Source organism: Glandiceps talaboti, chromosome 8, assembly GCF_964340395.1.
Source record: "Glandiceps talaboti chromosome 8, keGlaTala1.1, whole genome shotgun sequence".
NCBI lineage: Eukaryota > Metazoa > Hemichordata > Enteropneusta > Spengelidae > Glandiceps > Glandiceps talaboti.
The window spans coordinates 7,674,501-7,698,240 of NC_135556.1; the positions used below are offsets into that span (position 1 = coordinate 7,674,501).

The 23,740-nt window shown below is 36.8% G+C and overlaps 2 protein-coding genes across 3 annotated transcripts in view; one reads left to right on the forward strand and one right to left on the reverse strand.

Annotated features, from left to right (window-relative positions):
* LOC144438538 (gamma-aminobutyric acid receptor subunit alpha-6-like) overlaps nucleotides 1-1,168 on the reverse strand; it is a 62,381-nt gene extending 61,213 nt beyond the window's left edge. Inside the window, exon 1 of one of the 2 annotated variants that reach the window (XM_078127611.1) lies at nucleotides 1,006-1,168. The gene's annotated coding sequence lies outside the window, so the exon portion shown is untranslated. Of the gene's footprint in view, nucleotides 1-796; nucleotides 889-1,005 lie in introns of those variants that run through there. The other variant, XM_078127610.1, reaches the window with a different exon arrangement.
* Nucleotides 1,169-2,189: 1,021 nt separating this feature from the next.
* The window catches only part of LOC144438539 (gamma-aminobutyric acid receptor subunit beta-1-like), a 31,998-nt gene continuing 10,447 nt past the window's right edge, over nucleotides 2,190-23,740 (forward strand). Inside the window, exons 1-7 of the mRNA XM_078127613.1 lie at nucleotides 2,190-2,349; nucleotides 2,512-2,612; nucleotides 2,858-2,925; nucleotides 5,716-5,936; nucleotides 7,097-7,179; nucleotides 15,716-15,853; nucleotides 17,127-17,279. Of these exons, the coding sequence (XP_077983739.1) occupies nucleotides 2,285-2,349; nucleotides 2,512-2,612; nucleotides 2,858-2,925; nucleotides 5,716-5,936; nucleotides 7,097-7,179; nucleotides 15,716-15,853; nucleotides 17,127-17,279 (829 nt within the window). The 5' untranslated portion in view covers nucleotides 2,190-2,284. The remainder of the gene's footprint in view (nucleotides 2,350-2,511; nucleotides 2,613-2,857; nucleotides 2,926-5,715; nucleotides 5,937-7,096; nucleotides 7,180-15,715; nucleotides 15,854-17,126; nucleotides 17,280-23,740) is intronic.

Below are 23,740 nucleotides of genomic sequence, written 5' to 3' on the forward strand. Positions count from 1 at the left end.
GTATAAAACACATAAGATCGTAAATCCGAAGAAGAGAGATCCCTTTCAAGCGCTCCTTAATCAATTCTTTCCATAGTTGCAGATGCCTAAATAGCGAATCTCCTCGGGTGAGTTAAGCTTTCACACACGACAAAAAAAAACTGAGCCTTGGGTAAAACACGCCCAAATGCAATGAAATGTAACGATCTGAAGAACGATACACCGTTTTTATACAAAAGGTTCTTTTCTTCAATCGCCATAAGATGCCATGACATTTGTAAGAGTCGGGTGGCATTGCCGAAATATGTTGAACGTATTGTATATTATTGGCATGTAGCCATAATACGGTCTAACACTGGCGATGTTATTCTCAGCGCATATTAGGAAGACACATGGTAAAAATGCTAATTATGTCCGCCAATTTACTGACGGTGTCATCAAGTGTTATGTACCGGAACGGTTGCTACTGAAGACGAATTTAAATTATTACGAATTCACTGGACTAGTGTCATGCGAGTGTTAGCAACTCGTGCAATGGCGACATTCACATCTGGGTAGAAATGTATCTTCTCGTAGAGTCTCTTCGAGTCGAGTCAATATTTAAAAATAAAGAGCACGTTATGCAATGGTCTTTCAACATAACGCAAATGTCAATAAGGAATATAATATCAACAACTGAAGTTTCAATAATTTCTTAATCAGTAGTTGGAGAGTTCAAATTTAGGAAATATGAAAGTGAACTTGATGGTAACATTATGACTACACAACATTGCGAGCGATTAGATACGTCACAATATATATATAAATGAATACTCACGTTTTTTTCTGCAGTCTGACAACATGCAATTAATTACAAAGTTAACATTTTTTTTTGAAGTGAGATATTGAGTCACGTGATTTTCCAATAGCCCACATTCATATTTAAATCGGAGCGATGGTGGAAATCTGTACAGTCAGACGATAATATCGTTGCTAAGATGTGACCAGCTATACGCGTACACCAAATAATAACATCTCCGAACTCACTCAGTCAGACTTCGATGTTACATCCCCGCGGCATCTTAGTTGAGACTTCTAAACATATCATTACTGAGTCCATCCAAATATCTGTTCAATATACCAGTGTCGCCTCTGGTCATAATAAGTTCTTGTTTTCTGATGTAAGCCTGAGTACTTGCCTGACTTGTGACATCACTAATGTTTTCAGCTTCCTTTGTGTGTTCCCCCCAACAGGACCCCCAGCAGAGCTAGGCGAGATTGACGAGCGCCCGACTTGCGCAAAGCTGTCAGTCATTTGGTGTGTTTGCGAACGACATATCGTTGCCAGCTGTTGCCGAACCAATGATTATTAACGAAGGAGTTGGAATGTTTTAAACCGTTATGAAGAATCGCTACATACAACGAGCCGTGGTATCTAGCGATCCGCTTGCACTTTAAGCGAACTCGAAGTAGTAGTGTGTATGTATGGTATCTGCTGTGGAGTGATCCAATATTACGGTCGAGCCTAGTCAAGTTTAAACCGCAGTGCAAAGTAAAGAGACACTGGCCAGTACAGGATTCGGGAGAAAAACTCTCTCGATGTTTTAGGAAGGCTCGGCACTAGTACTGCTGTTGGTCGTGTACAGTATTAATATATTGTACGACACGACGCTATTGTTTGAACGCTACGGTTGATGGAAGGGCGCTGACTGTATAGCACAAAACGATGAGAATGCGTCGCTGGATAGGAGACATTGACACGATATACAGCGTTGTCGAAGACACTTCCATCTCTGGCTAATCCAATTCAATTTGATGACCATTGCTACAGCGGGAATGAATAATTCGAACTGTATTGATTCTTTTCAGCTCTGTCGACAAAAAAGCTATTTCAACGTCCCGGTATTACTAATAGGACGTTTATGCCATGACGGTCAGCAATGTGTCATTCCGTGTAGACTACTAAATGTGTAAAATTGTACTGTCAGACAAGATCGGACTGATTTTAAGCCCTGATTTTTTTGTATGTGGTGGGATTTTCATGGTCTGAAAATATTGTATAGCTGTAATCGACACCTCTCAAATTAGCGTGGTTCTAAAGAAGCCAATCTCCCGAATTGCTGGCGATCTATCCTTCGCATTCTGAAGAAACACCGAACGAATTTACTCAATATACCTTATATTAATGAGGTATTCAATATTGTCTGCGCAAGCGCATCATCGGGTTCTACAGCCTGGATCTTGTTGCCGTTAACATTTATCATTATTATATCGGGAGTTGTATCCGCCGTGTTTTATTTATTTGTTAAAACTAGTCGTCAAAATTATGTGTCCAATGCATCGAGTCTTCATCAAGCTTTTAACGATACTCATCTATATTTGCTGGATACGGTAAGACTATCAATTTTCAACATGTAACAATATGTCGTATTATTTTAGATTTTGTAAATTTGTTTGGGTTTTTTTTTAAATGTTTTGCTAATCCATAACCCCACATGCGTATGATGTAACTTTGAGTGGAAAAAATGTTTCTGGGTTGTTTCTTGTTCCTAGAGCTGAACCAGAATCTGACGCGGAACGTATCCAAAACATCACCACGACGATAGATGCGATACTAAAAACGTACGATATTCGACTGAGGCCGGGATTTGGAGGTGAGTTCACACAGATGTTATGCCTTTCATGGTTTACTCTTTCAACTTTAAATTATGCAACCAGGTTGTCCTGCAACGGATTAATTTCAGGCCACACAATTTCATTCCAACGTTTGAGAGATATTTAAGGTAATTGCTTAATGGGAAATTCCGTATGGGTACCATTGTACACAATTCTGTATATATCCCTTTTCGACCCAACCATAGCGTGTAGTGTTGTTTACGGCATTTCTTTGCCTTTTCAGATGATCCCGTCAATGTACAGATGGACATGCGCATAGTCAGCATCAATAGCATATCAGAAGTTAATATGGTAAGCTTTGATAATACGCACAACATTACCTGTGTATATCGTAATACGGTTTAACATGGCAAATTACAGATTCCTTGCAGTCAAGTAGAGTTTCTGGGAGCTAATTGAGATGTATTGTGTGCATCAGTGATATATCATTCACTGGGTCGGGCGGTAAATCACCTGTCCGTGTAACTGACACTGTCCTCTCACCACCTTCGTGTAAACTGCATGCCGTCTGCTAAATTTGAATAGGCTGTATTTTAAGTTACGTTTTTCGCAATTCGGGGGAAACTTCTGATGTTAACGGCGATAGCTATGGCATGTTGTTGTTGTTCTACCTTGTCTGTGAGACAACGTTTAGAGGACCTTGTATATAGTTCAACGACTTGACGAAAACATAAACTATTGACAGCCACAACGCTACGACGACCATCGTGACATTTTTATCACGTTACTACCATGGTTCTCTTCAGTGTTGTTGTCACCAGGTTCGCTCCATGCCATGTGTGAGCTTATAGCATGTAATCCAAAACACAATAGATTGATGCAGGGAAATATGAAAATAAAATTAAAAATATTTCTGAATGATAGTGAACTGAAGCCCAAGTTACATTTGTAGACATTTACAGCCATCGATACCAATAATGCAAAATTGAAGACAGGGTAATTTTTTGTCTCCTACTACCCTTAATACTGCTATATTATATCTCTTGTACTATAGAATGTAGGAGAAAGGTGCGAGAATAGTGAAAACTGCTGAACGAAACAAGCCATATTCTTAAAATTGACATGTATGTCGATACGTGTAGATTTTATTGTCATACCGTTCTACTCAGTCTGACTAAAGGGTATAGATATCACTTACATATTAATAATTGTTTACTATAGTCGGCATCAACGCCTGCTGAAACAGATACCTCGCATATTCCCCAATAATTAAAGCTAACCGTAGTTGTAATACGGAGCTATTCAAATTTATTGTTCACGATCTTACTAGTCGCTTCCCTTTTATTTTGGTTCCATAAAAAAAATGTACGTGTGTGAAAAATATTCCGCAAGGTATTCGATCCGGTTTTGTTATCACTACAGCAAAGATCAAATCTCGCTAAGCAATTCTATTTGAAAAAAGATAGTCCCGATACATTTGACTTACTATGAGGTAGACAACATCAGAAAGTGACTTCGAGATGCTCTATTTCTTGAACATTTTCAATCAATAAATGTGTGTATACAGTTGAAGAGCCAATCATTTACTCGGCATTTGCTTCCTCTTCGCCGATTAAAATCCGTGATACGTGCCCCAGCTAGCACTTATTATGTGTACATTACTGAAAGCCAACTGGACGGGGTAGTCTCGGGGGCGTCGTTTCTCGCTCTCAGCGGACCTACTCCTGACGAGCGTTATCGGGTCTGCTTTTCTGCCATGAAATAGGTTACAAATAGCAAAGGGAGCATTAATGCCAATTAAATGGCAGGTGATAGGTTTTTGATAATGCCGTCTCGAATTATGTGACTATTAGACAGTGAACACTTAGGGTGGATTTAGAGATAGGCTTTGACTCGAAATCATTACGCGTCAAGGCTCGCCATCTAGTTCGTCTTACTGCCCGCCTTTATTTTATCAGCTACTCGTTGCATTGACATTTGCACTGTCCGTCATCATAGCTTGCATTGTCCTCTTTTTATACAACCAATCAAAATAAATTCAACAAGGTTAAATATTATTTCTAGAATTTCAAGTGCGCTTATTTAAAACCCGTTTTCATCTTCAAATTATTTGTTTAGTAAATATTTACTCAAGAAATGTGTGTGTAGTGAGCAAATACAACAGGGTGTAAAAAAGATAAATTTACAAAATCATTTTTTTGTAAAACGTTGTTTTTTTGTGGACAATATGGTAGAGATCAAATATCAGTCGTAGAGTGGTGTACTTCAAATGTGGCAATGTCATTGCGTGTTGACAAGCCAAAGTGATGTATGTTTGTGCAAATGCTTCCTAAATCTATATTACATGTATATTTGCCAGCAAGTACAGGTGTACAGTATTGAAATACGAGTCTGTTGTCTGAAATTAATCCTGCAGCGTGCGTTTCATGGACTTCTTTTTTTTTGTAAAAGTACACCCTGGTCATTACGTTACTATGCAATGTTATCATACTAAATTTAATAGATGTTATTCTGGTTAGTATATGACTAACTTATTCCATACACAGATCACAAAAGAGTTTAATCTGGTTGAGAGAATAAGAACATGCTCATAAAGCCGCGGGTTTAGAATGTATTCGCAACTCTGTATCTATCAGATAAATCAGGCGTGGACAATTTAATCCTGTGCTTCATTACGTGTATGTCCAAATTTGTTGTACATTTCTCATGCGCCAATAATTTCCTTCGTATATCAACGACGAATCTGGAGTTGTTTTTGATTTATCTGGCTGTTATTCTGACCTCGACGTTAGTGTATCAAATCTAAAATACTTGATGATCTTAATATCTTCGTTTAGCGTATCAACGACTTAAAACGTCCCTAGACGCTCTCTTTCCTGAAAGTCAAGAACCACCTAAACGAACAGATAACTAGAAATGCAACCTTGAATTTGCTAATTCCGTAGATTGCCAGTTTAAAAAACAATATATTTCGTTTTTAATGACATCCTATAAAGAATTACACGTATAACTGTTGCCATGGTATTAGGCTTTTAAGTTCTGGGGAGGGGTTGCGCTGTGGGTTTTTTTTCCACTTCCTTCCCCCTGAGGTGAGATCGAGCACAGTCACGTGACAAATCCATCTTTTCCATCTGTTCTCAGGATTACACAATAACCATGTACTTCCGTCAATACTGGGTAGATGAGAGACTGGCATATAATCCACTACTTGGGAACATTTCTTTTGATGGACGCCTAGCAGACAGAATTTGGGTTCCTGATACATATTTTGTAAATGATAAAAAATCTTTTATTCACGAGGTGACGGTGTCCAACCGACTACTTAAGTTAGAACCTAACGGAAGTGTGTTGTACGGTCTAAGGTAGGTCATTCGCCAACGTCACTGTCTTTAGTTTTTACTGTTTCATATGTTGCTATTCATAGACTCTGCTCTATTCCAACACGTGCAGTAACAGTCAGACGTGTAACAACATCCTGCGCCCCCTATAAATTTTGTTTCCCAAATCCCAGCAGTCCGAACCAATTACATATGCAACCTGCGTAATCATAATTTAGTAAGGCATCACATCACGTGACGAATGGATGGATAGTTGGTTTATTAACCTCTGGGTCAAAGATGAATTGTTCATCACACCAAACTTAACATCCTTTCAAGTGCGGTGTGATGCAGACATCTGTTTGACGATACATTAAATATTATTAAAGTGCATACAAGTTATTGTTTTGTTGGAATGTTTGTTGTCTTCACATTACGTTGTACACACAGTCAGTTCGCCGTTTAGATTATTGATATATTTATAGAGCGTCTGGTTGATTTGTTGACGTTGCACACACAAAACACGTGTCATCATTGACGTCATTCTCTCTAATATTTCTTGAGTAAAATGTGAAAGGAAAATGTTTGCAATGCTCTACAGTTAGCTTTTTTCCTCTGAGTCAAGTTAGCACCAAAATACTCTCACAATACATATGCATACTTTCATTCATTCGCACACACACACATACATACATACATACATACATACATACATATGTACATACATACATACATACATACATACACACACACACACACACATACATACATACATACATACATACATACATACATACATACATACATACATACATACATACATACATACATACATACATACATACATACATCACAGTAAAACATCACTCCACAAGGTTTTCAGCTTAGTTGCGATAAGATAAAACATACTAACAGTTGAAAAATTTAAATGCAATGCTGAAGACTAACAGTGTTTCCTATGGCGCCGTGAAACATATGATCGGTTACAGTTCTGCATTCCTACTCAGCATGAATTTAATTCCCATATTTGGTTTCAATAAATTGTGTTATCTCTTTACACAAAGTGAACTTTACTGAGCGTTACTGAGCTCGAATACAAATAAATCCTCCCAATATACGATGATGTATATATTATTTGTTTTGTTTATCATCCAAGAGAATCATTTTGTAATCGTCCTTTTTTTTCTTTCTTTTACCACCGATAGAATCACAACCGTGGCGTCCTGTATGATGGACTTGCATAACTATCCTCTTGACGTGCAAAACTGTACCTTGGAGATTGAAAGCTGTAAGTTGTGTTTGCTTAATTCAGATTTCATTTGCAACAACCCCTCCCCCCCCCACACACACACATACGTACGTACGTACATACATACATACATACATACATACATACATACATACATACATACATACATACATACATACATACATACATACATACATACATACATACACACACACAAACAAACAGAGACAGACAGATAGACAGACAGACAGACAGACAGACAGACAGAAACAGACATATATATACATACATTCATATACACATTTACATATACATATACACATGCACACACACACGCACGCACGCACACACACACATACATACATACATACATACATACATACATACATACATACATACATACATACATACATACATACATACACTCACGTACACATACATTCGCATACACATACATATACATATATACATATACATATACATATATACATATACATATACATATACATATACACATACACATACACATATACATATACATATATACATATACATATACATATACATATACAAATACATATACATATACATATACATATACATATACATATACAAATACTCGTCTGCACGACTTATAATGATCGCTAACTGTCTATCAGCATCACTTTTCATCAACTACTAATACCCTCTGATTATATCTGATACCTTGGCAAGTATCATTTTTCTCCAAATGCCAAACTGTGTTTGACTTTATAACACTTCGAGAGTTTAAAGGTCATCATAATTTACGTCTTCAATCATGGTTACATTATGCGATGTCTAGTACACAGCATTACAATTCTGCTGATGCTAAAAGTAACACCTTTTAGCACCTTCTTACACCTGTACCCATATGGTGAATAACGCCACCAGCCTATGCTTTGGGGCTATGTGTAAATAAAACTTGTTTGTCTAAACTAAGCATCTTGCTGGAACTCGTTGACACCTCTCAATCCGATAATGGTCAGTAGTTGTACCTCAGATCACAGACAAGAAACTGTGTTCCTTGTCTGTGCTCAGATGTTGTACCATGGCTCACAGTTCTGCTTGCAGACGGTGCACGCGTTTCGCTCAACACCGTCCTACGAAAAGTAACCGTCCTATAGCGAGTGCGAAAACAAAATACTTTCGCACCAATAACAAAATAATTACATATAATTTTTTTTTATAAAGCTATCAAATATTAGCAATCGGTCGAATATGTACTCATTTTACATCTTTTTGACGATAGTAGTCGCTGGTACGATCACAAAAAGTGTCGAAATCGGAACTTTTCCAGTTCCGACTGATTTCAAAGTCCCGCCTTACAAACTCCACCACATTTGATCGGGCGTCCACTTGGGCATAAATTTTACGATTGAACTTGTGATTTCGGGATTTTTGGTCCACCGGACTGGGACTAGTACTTTTGTAGCCAAGGCGAGGTAACATTACTAAATAGTCGATTTATTGCTGATATTTGAACACAGATGCGTTAAATCTTTAGTTACTAGCATTTCAGGTAAGCCCAGGTTTCACAACTGTCTCTTTGTAGGTGACTTACTCCGTATGCAAGCAGGGCGACATGGACCCTCAGACCACTAGTGGTCAACCGGTCTGAGATGGATCATAGACCCTACGAAATGGATGTAGCCTAGTAGAAATATCTATATTTGTGAACAGTAAGGAATGTCTCTCAGATAGACTGTGTCCATGACTGTACAATGTTGTGTCAATCAAGGCCTCTTCGCAGGTTTGTGAAAATGATGCTGGGGACTAATCTCCATTTCAAAAAGGGAAGTTTTTCTAACTGAAAAAGGTGTTTGTCCTGAATGTTCCATAACTTGCATTTCCGTCATTTTCTCGTCTCTGTTAATTTTAGCGACGAAGGGATATGATATTCCATAGAACGCCTTTTGTTTTACCAATTACAAACAATAGCATGTGAAGGGCGATATAATGTTGCCTTGTCCGAGAAACGGGAAGTACACTAGCTGTTTTCACTTCACTGCTCACACTTACATTGAAGAGCTATGTAGTCAGTAATCTTGGCTAGTCTATTCTATTGTCAAACAGAATTTTCCCTCAAATTCAACATCACTGTCAGAATATATTCGAGAAAGGTTTACAACGTTTAAACTTTATTCATCCTGGATTCAATAGCAAGTGTACATTCTTTGATCACGGATTTGCGAGTGCAAAACATTATAAAAGCACGGGACTGCAATTTTGTGTTCCTTGTCTGTGTAACCTCAGATCACTGAAAATATTCATTAGTGGTCTGAGTCTGAGTTGGAACACATCTCCGTTTATAGTGCTAGTTGTGTGTAATATATTCACTAAGCCGTTTCAATATAATAATCATATGGACGTTTTATTTTCAACATCACGCAAACCATTGGCCTCTTTTCATGGTAGCGATTAGTCTATCTGCTAGACCTCGGATGTTCTTCCGATACAATACGACACACGACCGAACATCGCTATCGAGAATGGAACATCCAAGGCAAGCCCTCACTGCGAACTTCGTTCTCTTATAGTAATAAGTATCGAAAGAAAGCACGAACATCTAGCAGCAAGACTAGGTAGCGATTTGACAGACGCCAACAAAATCGAATTTCAGACTCTAATATTACTCTTCGCACGTACAGAGTACTTTTTATAGGATAATATCATAAAAAGTGAATCAGAGCAAGCATTTAACCTAGAGTCTAAAATTAGATTTTATCCGATAATGGATATTTGTGTAATGTCGCGTCTTCATGGGGTCAGGTGTAAAAAAGACGGGTGAAAGTTTGGAAATGTGCACTCAGAGAACTGCGACACAACTGCTGACAGAGAGTTCTCAAAGCATATTTCAGAGCTAAGGTGGCTATTGTCCTGCATGTTCATTATAAAGCGGCCAAGTTCGCGTCACAATTTTAAAATAATGCTACGACATTATACTAAGCAGTAAAGAATAAATAAGCCTTTGAAGTTTCTGTGCTCCTACTATAAATACTTCCTATGAATCTGGCGACAGCTACTCGTGTCCTAGTCTAGCTGCTAGACCTCAGGTGTTATTTCGAATTTACAATACGACAAGGATGGGCGTTCGCCATCACAGCGAACTTCACCGGGAGAAAGCCCGAACGTCTAGCAGCAAGACAACTTTCTATAGTGGTCTGAGCGCACCATGCATACAATGAAAAGATGGAAAAGAAGATTATGCAAATACCCGACACTTCTTTATTTCTGTTGATATAGATGATGAGGCCAATTAACACATTTCTACCAGCTTAGCATATTAACTAACCTCGGATTTTCGAGGTTGGGAAGTTCTCAATTGGTCATACTTTAGCATCGGAGAGAATTGTAATGGGGTCAACCATTCACCCGTAATAATTATAGTAATTTAGATACAGCATGCGACATGATCCGAATAGCATGGTGCATTTAATGAAAATAACTCTCCAACACTACACAACTATTTGTTAGTCGTGTTAAAGTAGTAAAAATGACACAAATTTGTTCATTTTTGTTACAATTTCTTCATGTTGTATATATATACATTATATATATATATATCTTCCTTCAAATATCTCGAGCGACTGATGGCTCACCCCCTCCCCTCCTTCTTGAGTGCTTCGATGTGACCATGGCATAATTATGATATTTCCGAATTGTTTTAATTTGTGATAGTAGGAAGCATTTGATGATTCCCAATAGTATAGGGTTATCAGAATGAAATAAATAAATACAAGGAAAGTGATGTAAAATGTCGTTCAAAATAACAAGAAGGGGTTTAATTTTGAAATGAGAAATTTTGTATGGCGACTTTCAACTTGTATCAGTGAAGTGTTTTCAGTACGTGTTGATGTGTGCTTCTATATGTCGCGTGTCGTCAAAATTGCTTCCAAATCTTTCCAATTCACTGAGAATGTACTGAGAACGCACAGGCTGTTGTATTGTTATACTTAGCACACACACAAAAAGATATCAAGAATCGAATTTCTTGAATGTCAGATAAACCGAAATATTACGAGCTATAAAAAGAGGATCATTAGTCATATTGCCAGCAAATGTTGTAATCTTGTTCAACTCAAGCTATACAAAGAGGTGCATGAATGTAAGCTTGATATTACAGAGATTCAGCCTTTGTCATTTCTGACATACCATTTTGACTTGAGAGATTAGCGTGGATAAAACAGCCATTTGTACGTCATAATTTCTCGTATCAAGATAGTGCAGCTCTATTCTCCCTCAGCGATGTGCTGTCTGTAAATTTGATTTTGATGATGTTTCATCTACGCGAGCGTCAGCTCCATTCGATTTCCTGATATTCAACAAACTCGGAAATATGATAACATCATGACGTCACAACCTTAAAGCAGATTTGGGGTTATTTTTAGTAACTGCTCATCTCCCTAATGAAGACAAAGGCAGCTTGAAATACGACCACTACTGATCACCAGCCTTCGAGGCGTCAGCTTTTAAGAATATTTGTTTGATGTCTGTCAAACGACTAAAATGATAATACAACAGCATATCAAAAGGAGTGACGAACAACCCTGTTTTTCTTTTTAATTCTATGAAAAGATGGTGATGATCAGAGAGTCATGTTAAATACTATTAAGCATTCAACTTAGCTATATTTTCATTTAAAGTTTAGAATCTGCCCTCCGGATAAAACCTTTATGATTTGCCGAATACGTTGTTTCATCTTTGTAATGATTTGTAACCCCTGCAGACTAAAGAAATGATATTATGGTCGATGCGCATTTGGAATATGTTTGTGAGGCGCAGTGCTAGTAAAAAAAAAGACCTTTCTTTAATTGTTGTGTCGAAGCAACCGATTCTATTTGACTTCATCAACCGTATCGCGCCGGGAAGTGGCGAGAACGACTCCTGCATGCCAAATGAGTAAATGGAGCTGGGTGTTTTAGAATTTACTTGTTTGCGAGATTAAAGGAATAAATTTACTAACAGAATTGCATTTGGAGGGAAAAAAAACAAACAGTGAATTAGTGTTTTCTTTAAATTAAGAATAGATAATAGTTGTTAGTAGTAAAACAGCATGTGTTCATTAAAGTATTGCATTCCTTTTGACCAAATAATCTGTTATCTCCTGCATAACTTAAGATTTCCATCCAAATCAATTCACCATTTGGTGTGTAGGAATTGAGACGTATTTAATCCCCTGCCTACACGTGGACTTTATTTTTAATTATGGATACATTTAATCGACGGAACATACGGTGTATTACTGTAACCAAACATCGGGTGTCATATTAGATTGGTAAACAAATGAAAACTAGGTAGTAGTACCTTGCGTCGTTCAGCCTCCCAGTCATAAACGATCCTGCCTTTCATTGCTGTTTTAAAGTTAATAATTCAAGAATGAGAAACTACACGCACGTGTAGATGTGAATGTACTGAGAGGCGAACTAATCAAATACCTGCGAACAGTGGGCGATGGCAGCATGCATGTTTTTTTTTAAGCAAATGCAACCTTGAAAGAATCATAGTGGTTGTTAATGTCCTTTAATTATGTGTGTGTGCATTTGTATGTATGTATGTATGTATGTGTGTATGTATGTATGTATGCATGTATGTATGTATGTATGTATGTATGTATGTATGTATGTACGTATGTGTGTATGTATGTATTATGTATGTATGTATGTATGTATGTATGTATGTATGTACGTACGTACGCGTTCGTGTGTGCGTGTATGTATGTATGTGTGCGTGCGTGGCGTGTGTGTGTATGTATGTATGTATGTATGTATGAATGTATGTATGTATGTATGCATGCATGTATGTATGTGTGTGTATGTGTGTATGTGTGTATGTGTGTATGCGTGTATGCGTGTATGCATGTATGCTTAACATTTTAAGTCAAACACTGTTTTACAATACTTCTGATAAATTACTTAATATGTAGACATGCTCAAAAGTCATACATTTTTACAGACATCTCAGATATTTTTCAGTATTATTTTGAAGTAAATGGACTATTTGTTTAATTATAGGAGCTTGTAAATTTGTCAGGTATATTGCTTACTTAAGACATAAAATTTGTTTACTATGTGATATTAATAATTCAGTACATCGGATGTAGATAGTATAGTCCCAGGTTTTGTTGAATCGAAAAGTTGATAATCGTTACTGAACCCAATCCCACCACCCCCACCGCGACTCCAGACTCATGTTGTTGAAAAGTTGAAAACAAAAAAATAATATTATAAATGGGAACTTTCTAGTTAGCAGTGCTCGTGATTTGAATAATGTTTTAAATACTGTTGTTTTTTCATAAAGTATATACCGCGGATTTATTGTCTCAGAGCCTACTCACTAATTTCATAAGATAAACTGCAGATCATGATATTCCTAAGGCTTCAAAGATGGTTGTCATGCTTATTTTCCAATGATGGGCTGATTCAGAAAACAGGCTCAGGTGGCCTTCCTGTAACTACTATATTAGTGGGTCTAGTATTTATCACTTAACAGACTTCAACATCCGTCTTCTCCCACGACTTGAAGAAGATGAAGAGATAGTCAGTGTCAGCGGCCGAGTCTGCCCAGACCCTATCTTTGTAGTTTGCTAACACTGCTTTCATTGCACACATATCCCGCGGGAGTTTAACAACAACTTCCTATAATCTAATAACTATATGTCGCATGTGTAAAACCTTTAATAAGTAACTAATCTAAAATTATTTCCGTCAATATGCAATGCCTAGCCAAAGTGAGAGACATAAAGCAGAACAAGGTAGCAAATTGGATTTTCTTGGTAAATTGGAACGTTGGATTTCAATGTACGCCAAGCCGTCGTTTTGTGAGTGATTTGATGACGGGTCGGCGGCTAAGATGAAGGAGCGCATTGCCAGATCCACCTTAACAGTATAGGGTTCAAGAAAAACAGAACACGAAAACTCATCGACAAAAAAAACACTCCTTTTATGGCTTTTATACGATCTCGTTGCGCAGAGCATACGATAAGTAGATGTCATTTGTCGTGCTCATCATATATTGCAAGAGCGAGGTTTTTGTTTCGCCAAACCTTGGCAAAAACTACTTGAAAATTAAATGTTGAATGAATGAATGAATGACTGGCGATTAAATTTCATAAAATCGAGGGAGAATTGTTAACATGATAGTCATTTTGCAAAAAAAAATCCCCTGGTGATTGGATGAATAGAAAGTAACATCACATCGCCAAAAGCCTCAATTCAATTTACGAATAGCTTATCTGACTTCTATGAAACAGCTATAATATGGAGTAGAGTGTTTAATAGCAGGTTGACCGTCACGTCAATTGTGAGGTGACTCCAGTACCAGCCTGAATTAGGCTAAGCCATCTATTTGACGATGGCATCTATTTGACTTGACTATAATCAAGCGGCGATACTTATTTATCTTCCAATGCAACTCAGAATTATTCAGTACACACACTAGTATTGATGACTCCGAAGATGATGACCCCTGCCAACCTCACAAACGCTCCTTTCTCAATACCCGTAATAAATCAGTCTGTTCTACCCTAGCACTATGATCAGTCGGCAGTGACATGTATTTCACTCAATGCATAACCTTTCAACCGTGCAATATTTCTATCGGCTTTATTTTATTTGTTTTACTCGTATAACTGTTCTCCCTATTTACGAGTGTGTTGAAAATAGAAGCGATTCGTGAGAAGCACCCGACGTTGCCGCAGGGCAATTTATCTATGCTTGACAGTTGAGAAATACGCGATAAAAGCCAAATGATTGAGTTGAATCTATTACTTAGAACTAATTGTAGAGAGAGAAAAACGGCCAATTATGAAGACTAATTTTTTATCCACACGTCTCGTGCTGCTACGATGAAAACATTTCAATGGCGAAGATGCATAAGAAGGTGAACGGGGTTATACTTAGATAATTTATATCGTGATATCCGACTATTTTTAAATGCAGCTGTCCAAATATCTGAAAGCACTGAATAAACTTTCTCCACTCCTCTGCTCTGCAAGGGTTTTTTTTCCAATGGATTCTGATCAATTTCTCAAATAACAACAACAATCTTTTTAAATTCTCTTTCGTATATTGACATGTCGTCGAGGTCAGTCACCTTAAACCAGATAATTGCCATGTGGTGGTCTCTGGTAAAAAATAAACCTGACAACAGAATCGAGAAAAGGGACCCTGAACAACTCTGATATTTAAGACCCCAAAAAAATAATTTCTGATCAGCGGGCGCATCACTTAAATACCCTCGCGTCGGTCTTTTTGTGTGTATTTGTCCAGCCCATGCAGTCTGCAGATCCAGGGGAAAAATACAAACATACCTCAGTGAAGACAACTGCAGAGCCAATCATGAACAAGCAAATGACATCTGCCCCACATACGCACTGCTCCAAAGTACTAAATAAAATGAGCAGTAACTGCCATAAATAGTAGACAGTGACAGGTTTGTTGAGAATTAAAAAAGAAATTCGCGTCGCCGCACCACTTTAGACAAAACGTCCTGAACAGAAATAATTCTTTTTGTTGGCTTAACTGGATGGTCTTGTTTTGTTTTTCATGCATTCTAGACGGTTACACAGATATCGATATGTTAATGATGTGGAAACATGGCGACGGTTCTTTGGAAGGAATAGATAACATTGAACTACCCCAGTTCGTCCTAGAAGAGTACAAGCTTGTCAGAAGAGTGGCAGAATTTTCCACAGGTAGCATATATTCCATCTCTCTCTCTCTCTCTCTCTCTCTCTCTCTCTCTCTCTCTCTCTCTCTCTCTCTCTCTCTCTCTCTCTCTCTCTCTCTCTCTCTCTCTCTCTCTCTCTCTCTCTCTCTCTCTCTCTCTCTCTCTCTCATCATGCGCATATGGGAACACAATATCGTGACAACCATTCCTGTCGTGATAGTCTTTGTATCCGGAAATATCAATGAAATGTTCATTCTGCAAATTGATCACCAATGCCATAGTGTTTAATAAAAGGATGGCTACAGTAAAGAGAAAACGCTAGAACATGATCACATTAAGCCTTTGTAGTCAACATTGCAATAAATCTTTCTATGCGATGTATTCCCAGATCCTAATACTTGTTGAAAGTACATAGTGAATCTTACCAAAGAAATAAATGTCGTTGTAAATATATTTTGATTTCACCAAAGGATGTCGTCAATTCAGTTTTAGAAAGAACTATGTTAATATAATTCGGTTTAATGGCTCCTACGATGTTATGATACACTGCATGTTTGCAATATATAACTCTACGCTCGTCTAAGTGCCCCTGCTCGAATCTTAAGAGAAGGGTATAATTTATCTTGGAGCTTGTGCTGATGTGTTGCTAAATCATGCCGTGTAATCCCCGACTATATACACTACATTTTAATGGAATGGTTAGCGATAAATTCTGTAAGTCTGAAACACATCCATGTAAAAGTAGAGAAGGGAATCCGCTTTGTAAGACTTTAGAGGGGAAAGTGCTGTCCAATCGCATCATTCTAGTCCGAAATGCTCTTAAAAGGATCCACAAAGGCAAGAAAATGCTCGTTTATTAGACTCTCAACGTCCAATCAAAGCTGAACTCAATCTCTTTCAGAAATCTATGGCCTGCGTTTGAATTGCACGATTCCTATCCATTGCTTTGTAGAATTGGAAAGTGCAATGCACTGAAGAGGGCATAAATACATTCGTACCTACCAGCTCATGAATATAGAAAAAGGAAATTAAATCTTTAATTCCACAAAATAGACAAAGTAATACACACTGGTCGGGTTGACTGATTATTGTTTTAAATCATACACACCCCGAGTGCATATACAGAACATCACAGGTAATAATAACCTATAGCATAGACCCTCCACCAATAGTATAGTTATAGAAACAACTCTTTACGTACCAACAGAGGTTTACTCTCGATTGATAGTCGTGTTAAAATGAGCCAATTGGCATCATCCATTCACATCTAACATTCGTATTAGTTTTATCTCCAATAGGTAACTACATTCGACTGTCTTTGAGCTTTCGTTTCAAGAGAAGCATTGGATTTTTCGTACTGCAAACCTATCTGCCATGTATTCTTATCGTTATCTTATCCTGGGTCTCCTTCTGGATCAACCATGAAGCAACATCTGCAAGGGTCGCTCTTGGTAAGCCACACCTCTCTTTGATCCCAATTACTCCCCAGACCAATTTTAATACCCTGTACGTATAACACGAGAAAGAGTGAGAACTGTGCGATTACATAGTAATTTAACTTTGATTTAGGATGGCGTGGACTGTATTGTTTCTTTATTTTTGTATTTTTCAACTAACATTATAACTCTGCTTGACTGACACTGGAATGAATCAGTAATTGTTTTTTATTTATTTTCATTAAATAACAAACTAACGCGTGCAGTAACGTTTGAAAAAAAAAAACAGAAATATCCGTATTCGTGTTGCTTTTTGAAAGTTCAATCTTAGAACATAGGTGTTTTGAGTTTCTGAATCTTTGAACGGGTTAACTGAATATCGACTTAGCTTCAGAATCACATTCTTAAATGAGTTCACATGCCACGTGATACGTATCAGTTACTATACACTTGGACTTTTGTAAACAAGCCTGTCTATCGCGATGGACGGTGAAATTGTTTTTGCGTCAATCGGGGCGGAACTGTATTCGGGGGAATAGGCCTGCAGGTATATCATTCAATCATAGAAAAGCCATTGAACTAGCTTAAGGCATTTCCATCGAATTTGATAGGTAGAATGATTGAAATGCTTGCAGGTGAGCCTTATAGCTCGGGATAAAACACCACTCAGAATCTAAATACTTTCCAAGGTGAAGGTCACATCAAAGTAATTAATATCCAAGCGCTTCCGATAACGCGGCAACAGTCGGTGAATTTTATGTCAAACGATAATTTTTCAGTATTAAGGCAGTTTCTTTTATTTCTGTCAATACTGATGACTCCATATCCCGAACTACTAAATCTACATAGCTATGAATGATGCATATTAGTTATGATGCATATACCGTATGAGTGATATCAGTGGTCAACATATACGGTTCCTTTATAACCCCGCGTTGTGTAGTATCACTATCTGAGCGTGGTGCTACTTTCTAAGTCTCTGTACACCTTGTATGTAATCTGAGTATGTCTCTATTAATTCGAAAGGGGAGAATTTATCTCCTTTGTGTAAGTTGATACTTTAAACTTTAGTGTAAAAGCCAAGTCGTTTTTTGTACTCGCTGCTACTACTTTTGAAATTATTAGTCACCGGTAATTGGTAATAAACAGGTTTCATATTGAAAAAAAATAACCTGACGTTATGTGTGTAGACAACACAAGTTTTTGAATTTTGTTAATATATGACAAGTAGCTATGAGTTGGTACTATAGTCGATACTGTATTTCGACAGGAACTGTTACATCACACATATATATATATATATATATATATATATATATATATATATATATATATATATATATATATATATATATATATATATATATATATATATATATATATATATATATATATATGGACACGACATTGACATAAAACCACCTGGTTAACACGTGTATCGTTTCCTTCCAAAGACAATTGACCTTTGACATGATTTCAATATCTCGTCAACATATAAAGTTTAGTTGAAAACACTCACTTGCGCACACACAGACAAAGATGGGGTGGCCTTTTGTGCACATACAAGCAGAGAGGGGGAATGACGATTTTTTTTCATATCAACCAGGGAAGTTTAGTCGAAAAAAACCCAACCCAATTGTGCAAATACAAGCAAAGAGGCTGTGCCTGTAATTTTCCATCTGTCGAACGAGGTTGGCTGCTATGATTTAGAGAATGGTTGTAATTCATAAATGGAGTCGGTCTCGGTACTTAAAGTAAAATATATGTGTTTGTATGGTAACAAGACATGACAGTATCTTATGCGCGAAAGCTTGTTGGATTAGGACTCCTCTTAGGTTAAGTCCTTTTAAAGTGTCCTCGTTCCCAATAAGTAACATGGGGTATCAAGGTCTGCTGCTTTCGTCGCTGAATTTTTAACAAATAGACTACGTATGACCTCTACAAGACACACAAAAATTTCGAGCTTGGTTGAAGGGATATATTAGGATTACTTGCTGGCTCGAGAAGCGTCCCCAGTGGTAGGAGTTTAGTATTAGCAAAATCTGATAATTCCCTGTGCTGTTTTCTCACATCTTAAGCCCGACGTGTTCTAGCTGTATTGGTCGTAAAGCAATTATCGAGCGGTAACATGCACAGCATATCAAAATGCCCACCTACTTCAATTAACTGCCGTGCAGTAAAAGCAAGGTCGTTTATTGTTACTGTATTGTAAAATTTAATTAAATTTGATTAAGTATAATTATAATGAGTTTGCATAGATTATTACCTAATTAGCTAAGTACATAGATACTGGTTCAGGTTCTGCTACGTTTACCAAACTAGACGAAATCGTTACGTAAGGGTAAAAAAAAACTGTGATATTGCTGACCGTTCTTTGTTTGTGTGTGTGTGTGTGTGTGTGTGTGTGTGTGTGTGTGTGTATGTGTATGTGTGCGCTATACGCACTGAATCTCTTAGAGAGTAAAATGGAAGTTATACATTTATTTATTTATTTATTTATTTCTGTGTTTGAGTCATCTCATATTGTTTTTAAGGCGGAAATATCATAACAATATTAAAATATCTCTTCAGGCACAAACACTGAAATTTGCCGGGGGGAATATGAATGTGGATGACATGTGTTGAGATATTCAAATGTACCTTGAATTGAGAGCTCAAATTCAACTTCATAGTTAACGTGTACTTAACCCTTCACCTCTATCCCATAATTACACACCCATGTACATTAGTGTACCTAATGGTTCAATGATAAATCTCACTTAAGCGACGTCATTTTAGCGATATGTTTGTATTAATTTATCGTTAATATTTTGTTTACTTACGTCTATCTATGTATAAGTCCAAATATGCTAAATCAGATACGAAATGGTGAAATGTACATAATATTTTATTGTAATTATTGTATATATTTTATTCATTTTTTGAGCGTCGAAAATTAGAGCAACCTGTAGGCATTTCGAAAAATTGATAGATAAATAAATAAATAAATAAATAAATAAATATAAAAATGTCATTTGATTTATGTTCAGCCGTATTTCTTTCACTATATTAATTATACCTTTTTTGAAAAATTTAACAACATGACCAGTTCACCTCAAAACAATCTGAAATGTTTTGCTCTTTTCACTCTGCGTAACTCTATAAACTAGTGTGCGACGTCCCGAGTTGGTCAAACAATTTTAACTGGCCGCCATGTTGTCATTTGAATAGCTTAAATATTTGAGGTTGATGTCGTAGTGAGGTTGGTACATGGTCACAAGAGTTCTTTGACTTGTTGCTACAAACAGGAATGTGTACGCAATGCGTTCTTATTTCAATGGGTTTTATTACTTTGCATACACGCAAGGTGTAGCCCAAGGAACATATTATAATGGAAATGATGATTATATTAATAAATAAAAAATAACCGCGACTGTATAGATAGATTATATAGACACTCCTAAACATGTACGTGTTTACGCTCGGAGCAATTAAGTATACCAGTAACAAACTTTATAGGGTAATTCTGACGATGAGCACTTTAGTTGATAGGTTTTGAAGGGTTTTCTTCTATTGAAGGTGGTTTGGTTACATATCTTCATTTTGCCATGGCAACGTGATCGGCAGAGTGACATATGTGCGTATTGGAATGAATGATTGAAATATGTGTATAGAGTGAAATCGTGCTAAATTTAGCAATAATACTCTGAAGTAGAGGAAAGTGGTGGAACTTTTTTGCTTGTTCAAATAAACACCAGTTTAAACCAGAATCGGTTGATAGATCATGAAGTAAGATTCGATATCGAAGCTGGGCGATCGAAAGAGACCACGTCATTCGATATTTTCTACTATTATCCATTATACAAAGTAAACTTTGTCCTTCGCCGCTGTTTGCTGACTGAGATCTCCAGCTTCTTGTGACGCTAAGCCGTACCGACTGTTTGTATTGGATCTGTTATGACTAATTACCCAAATTTACAGTATGAGTCGTATTTTTTCTAGATTGACATTGCGGGGTAGGGGAAAAACACATTCTCTAACGGCCCTTGTTTGCACAGTTGTTAGGTTCTAAATTGACAGACAAGTATACCTTTTGTCACCCGTCTTGTTATTCCGAACCATAACCAATAGAAATGATGTACGATATGTTAATTGTTTCTCGGGCTCCAACTACGCAATATTCAACTAGATTGATGAAACAGTACTTTTCAGATAGCTCTAGATCTCATTGATAAGAGACAGGGAACGCATTATTTGGACGCACGGTAATTATTCTTTGAGGAGAAATCCTACCATTAAGATGTAGTAGTCACCATCAATTTTGCTTAATGCTCGCCACTGTTATCGATTTTGATATCAAAACGAAAGTCTATGTTACAAGCATAAAAGCCATCGTTTTCTTAAGGTAACGAGATTATTGCGCAATATTCACAAATCACATTTTCAACATGAGGTTTGTAATGCATAATACAATATAGCGACAGATCGCCCCATAGTCTAAGTACATTATGGACGTTCTCAGTTGCGTTTGACACGAAAGACAGATTTTTTTTCGAGCAATTCTTAAGCTTTATATTTTCAGCAGGCGTTTTGGTCGTTGACATGAGTGCGATAGATATTTTCCAAATGACACTTCTCCCAACCACAAAATTTATTAGGTATTGGAAGATTTATACTTGCGGAAAGAGACCTGGGTCGAATCGTAGTAGACAAGCAGTCTCATCGGTTGAATTGTTGTATATCTCTTCTCTGACTTGTGTTATCTGCGTGACATGTATTGATATCAATTAATGGATTTAGGTTACATTTCCAGAGTCCTTCAAATTACAAAATGTAATAACTTTTAGACAAAATCATGAAAACCGCTAATCGATCCTACGCCAACGTATGTATGTATGTATGTATGTATGTATGTATGTATGTGCGTACGTACGTACGTACGTATGTATGCATGTATGTATGCATGTATGTATATATATATGTATGTATTTATTTGACAGTGTGTGTGTGTATGTATGTATGTATGTATGTATGTATGTATGTATGTATGTATGTATGCGTACGTGTACCTGCATGCATGTATGTATGTGTGTGTGTATGTGTGTGATACTGCTAGCAGCACTTTCGGTCATAAACAACGTTTGCTGTATACTGCTTATAAAACCATATTTAATTATATGTTGGAATACAAGGCGTCACTGATTATTATTATTAGTAGTAGTAGTAGTAGTAAACATTATCAATTGTTGACGCTTGATGCAATAATTTAAGCTGTTTACTACCTCAGAGACTTGACATTAGCTGACTAGTTGGTAAACGTGTCTATAAGGACATTCGGATTAAGATGTAGTTGTAAATAATACAAGTGGATTTATACCAGTATTGGTTCGCTTCCTCACTGTTTATTATGATTATGTTGGTATAGATCAAATGTATACGCTACAGTATTAAGTGGCACAATCTGAGTTTATGAGCTTTTACACAAGTGAAAATACTTCAGTAAAACCACCCAAATGATAACGTCGCCCCCATCTTCGGCCAGATGGGAGAATATCAAAATATGCATAAAGTGGATGTTTGTCGTCAACAGCACTCACATGTGCCTTGCGCAGTATTGCACGATCAGTAAGATCTTGATGTCGGTGACAGTGAACCCCACATATCCGATGACCTTACCACTTTAATCAATGTCAGTACAGTAACAACGAATATTCATTCCAGTTGTAAAGACTTCTTTACAGCCTCCATTGAAAGAATATAAAAACCAATATAGCCTAGCCCTATGGAGATGCATCGGTATTTTGATTAATTTACAGAAATGAATAGAAAGCAGTCACCACAATAATTATAGTATAGAATATGAAAATTTGTAATCTTGTAGTGGCCATGCCTATCACCATGGAGATACTGTAACACTAAAAACTATTGTACACGTGTATTGAAATCAACTATTCCCTGCCATGATCGGAAAAGTAATACGTTTGATTTTTATCTCTACTTTGAAAGATTATAAGCACTTAAAAAATATCCTGTATGTGTGTATGTATGTATGTATGTATGTATGTATGTATGTATGTATGTATGTGTATGTATGTATGTATGTATGTATGTATGTATGTATGTATGTATGTATGTATATATGTATGTATGTATGTATGTATTATGTTTTTGTGTGTGTATGTGTGTATGTATGTATATATGTATGTATGTATTTTAAATCTCTTTTTAATGAGGTATATGTGGATTACTCTGAAATTAGCGTATGAAGATGTTTTGATGAATTATTTGAGTTTTGGATATGCTGTTTTAAATAGGCTATCAAGTTGACAGCCATGACACCAGCTACATCTTTTAAGATGTTTTTTTTCTCTTACGCCTGTCATGTTATTGATGGCTAAGAAAAAAGTTGAAATTACACAGCCAGTTTCATTCCATCTAAATTTTCAAAGCTTTTGTGTGAAAGTACATATAGTGCAACTGCATAAGAAATTTTCAAA